At 45.4% G+C, this 7672-nt stretch overlaps 1 protein-coding gene across 1 annotated transcript; it reads left to right on the plus strand.

The window, feature by feature from the left end:
• The first annotated feature begins 1526 nt into the window (after positions 1-1526).
• Positions 1527-5709, plus strand: LOC149034345 (uncharacterized protein F54H12.2-like). Its single transcript, XM_089194665.1, has one exon. It carries the CDS (start codon positions 4401-4403, stop codon positions 5607-5609), a length of 1209 nt encoding a protein of 402 aa, XP_089050791.1. The 5' UTR covers positions 1527-4400; the 3' UTR covers positions 5610-5709.
• The last annotated feature ends 1963 nt before the right edge of the window (positions 5710-7672 follow it).

Raw genomic sequence — 7672 nt, forward strand, 5'->3', positions numbered from 1 at the left:
CCAGAACGAGATTGGTATCCCTCACCACCCAATAGTTTCTCTGTAACAGTCCCGTCTTTAACACGTTATTGGGTAGAGAGCATTGCAACGTCTTGTTGGCGCGTAACACGTGCTGCAAACCCTCGTGCAACATGCTTTCCGTCAAAGGCGTGCTACGAACGGCGCGGGAGTGAGTGGGCGGAATGATGACGCAAACACTCATGTCATACCTTCTGGCCAATTCCTCAACGAGAGCATCCACACCTTCGGCGCCCCCAATGTACAGGACACGCCCATTCAAAATACCCACTTCCATGGGGGACGTCATCCTTAGCACCTCGTAGGCGCAACGACTTGAACAACTGGCACAATAAGTCTTCCCAAGCTTCGTCTCTTTCCCTCTCCGACAGCGATCTGGAATAAGAGTAGAATGATAGCATAATGACGTTCGATACTACAAAACCTGCTTTCTTTTATAGCAGGGACATCACGTACGCTTCGATGCATGACCAAATATGGTCATTGGAAGAGCACGTACGACGCAGTAGCCTGCCATAAACGGAATGGAACGACGCATTGCCCTACCATTTATGGAAAATGACCTTTGATACGACGCTATCTAAAAATAGGAAGGGTATTGTTCTCTGCGGTATATAGGTGACCTTCATTTACCTGTCAAGACATTCGTTGCGGAGCAGGAAAGCAAGAACCACCAGAAAATAAAATGGCCGACAAACAGAAGCTCACCAAAGGAAAACGAGCTGTCCCCTACAGCAAGAAGAAGGCGCCCGCCAAGAAAACCGCCAACGAGGAGCCTGCGGACGAACAGTACGTGGACATCGACCATTACGATTACACCGAGAAAGATTGGAAAGTGGTTCCACGTCCTGGGCGGGAAAAAGGCAGACGAGAGACTGTAGTACCCCAGCCTTCCGCGAGTGCTCTACCCTCTGAAGTACCAGAAGAAGAAGAAGAAGTAATAGATGAAGGTGAAATCGTACCGGGCGTCGAAGGTACAGGTACGTTTCACTATTCCTCTTTGGATGAGTTATTGGATAACGTGGAGGCAGATTCCTGGTTCCCATGCCCCATTCATATTACCCAAGGAATGGAAGAACGCAAATCTAAAAAAGAAACTTGTACGGACGTGTTCCTTCGTTGTAGCGTGTCTACTTGCCCCGTGTTTTGTCCCGCCCAAGACTACCAAAAGTATTACGATCTGTGTCGTGCCCAAGGTCACGATTGGTTTACGTTGGACCGTATCGATCGAATGGTGTGCGAATGAGGTCGAAGCCCCACGCTGTCCATTTCCATGTCTGAGAAGAACAGAAACAGAATGTATCTGAGGTGCGCGTTTAGAGAGTGTGACCTCTTTGCATGGTGGAACACGAGACCCTTTAAGAAAACCCAAGAGATACTCATGGCTCACCCCGAAGGTTCTCATTGACAGGTGAACAGTACCGCTATAGAGTTCCCTGATACCATGAAACGAACCCATCCCCATTTGCACGGAGACGTTAGGGTTAGGAGTGAGGGTTAGGGTTAGGGTTAGGGTTTAGGAAAAAGTGTTACGACTTTTGTAGAGAGGCGTATGTCAACGGAAACGCTCCATTTCGTTGTTTTTTTATGATTAGGATATGAAACAGATGATGATGAATCTCCTTGTACAGGCTGTTAACGTTAGGTTTTTTTTTGTTCGTTGTTACAGATGAAATTGGAAAAGATGATTTAGTGGACGTAGGTGTGTGGTGTGGACCTAGATTATTCTTAAAACTTTGCCATTTTGTGAACGTCGCGCCCTAAACCAAGGACGAACTCTTAGATGAAGTGTACAAAAGAATTTTTTCATAGTTTTTTCATTTGTTTGTTTTCGTTAGGACTACGATTTAAATAAAAATGTACCTTCTGATGACGTTTTGAAATGTATTGCCAAAGCGTTGGCCCAGGAAAAGGTCGAAAAGGTGACTCGATTCTTCTGTATTTTAATGGACCGACCTTACGACGATGTATTGAAAGAATTATTAGAGGAGCAATAAAAATGTGTGAATGTCGTGTCTTGGTTCATTTCTTTTGTATCCTATCATGGGTAAAAGACGTAGTGGCAATAGACCCTCACGAAGGAAGAGGAAGAAGAGAACTTCCCAAAAGGGTGGGGCGTCTGTACGTACCGTGAATAGAATTTTAAATCGAGGACCCTCCGCAACAGATAAAGCAGCTTATGTGGTTAGTATGTTGTGGTCCGGACCCGCCTTAGGATTCGGCACCTTGGGAAGATTACTGGGTAAACAAGTTCTTAAGGGGGTCATGGACAATGTGAATCATTATCGAGGTAGACGCTGATCATGGAAAGAGCTTTCTATTATCTACACTATAAACTCTCATACTGGGTGTGCATGAAGATCAGGGACGTTGTGTACGAACACGAAACCCCGCATAAACTCAAACCGTACGACTGGGTACCTATGGGCTTGGAACACCACGTGTTTCGCAACGAAGTCCTCCCGCACAGGTTTCCTATACGTACGAGGATCTTCCACATCATGACCTTTATGAGATTCTACAAAGGAAGATATACAAAATACGTTTGGCAGCAATTGTACCTTCAGTACTTTTCAAACACTTGGCTCCTCTACTACGCCTACATCCTCTACCTCAAGTTGCTATGTCTAAGAAGATGGAACGCTCTGGGAAGAAGAAGAAGAAAGTAGAGGACTCGGACGATCAAGATTATAAGAAGAAAGTCTTATTGGATTATTCTACGCCTGGGGTGGTGGGTAATCTGGGGAGTGTCTCAGATTATGCCAAGGCTCAAAAGATATTGGTCGGGCGTGCAAAGAGAGAATTGGAAAAGAATCTTGCCTATACCCTACACAAACCCAGAAGGCGGTGCGGTGCCTTTCAACCCGTTCTGGTGTTCGACATGGACGAACAATGGGTGGCCGATCTGATAGAAGTACAATCGATTGCCAAACTGAATAAGGGATATCGCTATCTTCTCACTGTCATTGATGTGTTATCCAAATATGCGTGGGTGCAATCGCTTAAGAAGAAGACTGGAAAAGATGTCACCGAAGCCTTTTGACGTGTACTCACCCAAGCCGAAGGGAGAAAACCTCTTAAATTACAAACGGATGCGGGTAAAGAATTTTACAACGGAACGTTTCAGGAGCTCATGAAACGAGAGAAGATCCATCATTTTTGGACGCACGGGGATGCCAAGGCTAGCGTCGTGGAACGTTTTAATCGCACCCTGAAATCCAAACTCTACAGATATTTCACGGCCGCCAACACCCTACGATTCGTAGATGTGTTACCCAAACTCGTCCAACAGTATAATCACACCTATCATAGGAGCATAGGCATGGCTCCTGCCAAAGTCACACTTTGGAACGTGCAAGACGTATGGCATCGATTGTACGACGGACGCTTGGAAGAAGGGAAGAAACGACGTCCCGTGTTTAAAGTGGGAGATAGGGTACGTCTCAACAAGAGATTCAGATCTTTTAAGAAAGGCTATTTACCGGGATGGACGGAGGAAGTGTTTGTCGTACGTCAAGTGGTTCCCTCTTTGGGCGTCACGACCTATAAGTTGAAAGAATTGGACGACACTCCTTTACAGGGTACCTTTTACGCCAGGGACTTGCAAAACGTGACAGTGGACGAATCCTCGTTTTTTAGGGTCGAAAAAGTGTTGAAACGTACCAAAGATAAATTGTACGTCAAGTGGAAAGGGTATCCTGCCAAATAGAATAGTTGGATCCATAAAAACGACGTGAAATAAAAGATGCTATTATTTGTACGTGTGTTGTTATCATGAGAGGAGGTACGTTGAAACGATTCGTGGTGTAAACGCCACCTCATCATCCCGTCCCCCAAAAGGGAGGTAGTTTGTATCGGTGGGGACGTCCACTACCCTTTGTGGGTACGTGGTCCGGTACTCATCATCAAGTGGGGAGTGGTATGAAAGAAATGGCACAGGACTTTTTGCGAGAAGTGGGGACTGGTATTAAAAGTGGTGTTAAGAAACGATCCCTTTCAGAAGTGAAACGTGGCATAAAGAGAGGAGCTAAAACGGCCCTCAAGAACGAAGTCAAGAGAAAAGTGGCCAAAAAAATCAAAGACATCTTCGGAGAGTAAACATCATGTCACGCGTCCGTCAAGTACGTAGTAGTCAGCCTAGAATCGGCGTGGGGACCAACGATCGCATCTCTACCATTCTCCATAGGTATTCGCATAGAAGGAAACAACAACGAGATGGATTTTTAGTACGACGGGCTCCTTATAAAACATCCTCCTCGCAACGTCACCGTCGCAAACGCACGAGGAGGCGACGACGATAACATGATAAAGTCAGCGCAACATAACCCGAATCTCTCGCTCTTTCAAGTTCCACCCACCGATCTCAGTACGGTGAGTTCGAGATGGGTGAAAATTCCCCTCTGACGTCGAGTATCACACCCATTCAAATCTACATCGACAAACAATCGGATCTCATCGATTTGTCGCGATCGTTTGTGGAAATAGATGTGGGATTCAAGACGACTGCAGGTGGCAATCTCACATCCCGCAACGACGATGTGGGAAGGATGACTTCTTTTGCCAACAATTTGGCCCATACTCTTTTCAAGCACATCAATGTGAAATGTAATGGAACGCTACTCACTGAGCAAGTGGACATGTACCATCATAAAGCCTATCTCCAGACCCTACTGAACAACGACAGAAATGATGGAGACACCATCTTACAAGCCACGAATGGAGGTTGGCGAAACGAAATTGATTCTCCCGTCACTTACACAGCAACGAACGTCAAAGGCGACGATGCCGCCTTTGCGGCACTCTCCTACAATCAGCAGGCTAGCATCAAAGCCCAGAAAAAGGAAGCGAGAGATTTGTATTCGGAAGGAAAGAGGCGTATTCTGCGTATGAAACCCTTTGTGGAAATTTTTCATCAAGGTAAATGGATCGTACCCCGCACCAGTTTTGAAATGGATTTCTACTTAAATCCAGCATCCATTTTCTCTAATGGAGAGTCTAACCTGCCCACCGAATCCGCGCGCGTGTATGCTGACGACGTTAAACTTTCCTTCTACATGTGTCTCGTGAAACTCAATCCATCCACCTACATGGATATGATGGGCCTCTTGAGTAAATCTGCGGCCCTCTACCCCTTCGTGAGGACAGAAATGAGACAATACTCCCTGGACAATGGAGCCACCTACAAAGAAATCAACAATCCCTTCAATAACAAAGTCCCACAACGATTCGTACTGGCTATCGTGGAAAACTCAGCTTTTAATGGTAGATACGATCAAGATACCTTTGCCTATCAACCAGCAGGCATAGAATACATCAAACAAATTGTAGATGGGGAAGAATATCCTTACGAAACTCTGGAATTGAACACGGGGAATGGTCGAAAGGATGTGAGGGGGTACTACAGATTCTTGGAAGCCACAGGATGTCTCCAGCGTGGAAGCGGGAATATGGTGCGATTCCTGGATTGGGGGTACGGTAAAAACGCCACCATCTTCGCGTTTTCAAACGTGCCTAACGGTAGACACGACGATCCCATCCTATTGCCTAGACCCCAAAGCACGATCAATTCACGTTTGAAATGTGCTGCTTAACAGAGTCAAAAGACCATCATCCTCATGTCCGAATATGAAGGTTTAATAGAAATTGACGGTATAAATTCCACCACTTCCATGAGTGTGCACTAAGCGGACAGAACGGGATGGAATTTGTGTGGTTAACCACCGATCAGTTGAATGCTGTGGCATCGGGGGACATACACTTGAGGAATGCTTTTGTGGGAACCATGGCGTGTGATCAATTACCCGAACATCGGGAAAAATTGGATCGTAGAGCATACATCGTGAATACGGATCCTTCCCACTTACCTGGACAACATTGGTTGGGCGTGTGGACGGAACACGACACCTGTGAAGTATTGGATAGTTACGGACTTCCTTTTTCGCATTACGAACATTTGAAACCTTTCATAGCGTGGCTCAATAAATGGTCGTGTGTGCGCAGAAACGATGCACCCATACAGTCGATCAAAACAGCCAGTTGTGGAGACTATGCTCTCGTGTATTTGATGTATAAAGCGAGAGGTAAAAGTACGGAAGAGTTTCTCGAGTTATTTTCTGAGCATGATCTTGTAAGCAACGATGACAAAGTAGGAGACATCTTGGAAGATATTGTAAAGAACGAAATAAAAGCTTTTGAATAAAACACGCGTGTTTCATTTGAATGATGAGTTGTGTAGAGCAAGGTTTTACGTTTAAGTCTCCTTCGAGCATTTTGGTCGTGGGACCCTCCAACTGTGGAAAGACCACCTTCCTAAAACGTCTCTTATTGGAAAATGAGGACCTTCTCGCCACGCCCTCCAGAAGAATCGTCTACTGTTACGGGTCGTGGCAACCGACCTTTGACATCCTAAAGAAGGAAGGCGTGACGTTCCACGAAGGTGTACCTACCCACGAACAATTGAAAGAATGGTTTGGGGACAAAAAAGGGGGTCTCTTGATCTTGGACGATCTCATGGCCGAAGGAGGAGACGACAAAGATATCCTAAATCTCTTCACTCAGTATTCGCATCACATGAACGTCACCGTGTTTTATCTATGTCAAGACATGTTCCCTCGCGGAAAATATGCCAAGACCATCTCTAGGAATGCTCAATACATAGTGGCGTTCAAAAATCCTAGGGACCAGGTGGCCTTGCGCACGCTCTTACTTCAAATGTATCCCACGACTTGGAAAGACCCGTTGGAGCAATATAACGCATGTACGGAACCCCTTTCAGTTATTTATTGTTGGATGTACATCCTGCTACTCCAGACAATAGAAGATTACTGAGTCACTTATTGAAACACGAGGGTTGTATCCGTTGCTACAGATAGAGAGAGAGAGAGAGAAAGATAAATGGATTCCAGTCCCATTCGAATATCCAATGCAAATCACGACAACCTATAAAGATAACGGACGTCCCACCGTAACGCGCAATTCTACCAGTGTACGGAACTAAACAGATGGCACGTCCTAAAGGTCGAGCACGCAGAAAACGAAAAAGAAGAGTACAAAAAGGAGGTCTCGTACCATTGGCAGCTGTCATTCCGACCCTCATATCAGGCGGTAAATCTTTAGCCCTCAGCGGAGCTGCGTACGGTGCCAAAAAAGCCTTGGGTAAAATAATAAAGAAAGTCAAGAAGAAGAAGAGACGATGAAACGCATTGCAAGAAATCTGGATTTTTTTAAATCGATTCTACGCGAAAAGAATCGCCACAGACGACTGGAAAAACTCTTGCATGCCAATAAAGATCAGATCAATGCCGTGAGTGAATTCACCATTAACATGTTGAAGAATAACTTCCCCTTACCACCACACGTCGTGGCAAAATTACGAAAGCACACAGATAATCTGAGGGAAGTTTCGAAACGCAAGAATTCCTTGAAGATACGTCGCCAAGTGCTCATGAATCAAAAGGGTGGTAGCTTTTGGAGTGGTCTGAATGAAGCGCTTTGTTGTTGCATGAGATGAAAAGAGGTAGAGGTTCATTCCATCTTCGAGTAGGGAACTACAACATAGACATAAATGGGGTGACATGTAACCCACGTTTCAAACAGTGGTTTCGTCGTCTGTGGAAGAAACATATCGCCGTTCCTCTTCAACACTTATGGAAAC

This window comes from Pocillopora damicornis, chromosome 14, assembly GCF_964200805.1.
Source record: "Pocillopora damicornis chromosome 14, jaPocDami1.2, whole genome shotgun sequence".
Lineage (NCBI taxonomy): Eukaryota > Metazoa > Cnidaria > Anthozoa > Scleractinia > Pocilloporidae > Pocillopora > Pocillopora damicornis.

What these genes read in the sequence shown, in the direction of transcription:
- LOC149034345 (XM_089194665.1), top strand. Translation starts at nt 4,401, where the DNA reads ATGGGTGAAAATTCCCCTCTGACGTCGAGTATCACACCCATTCAAATC.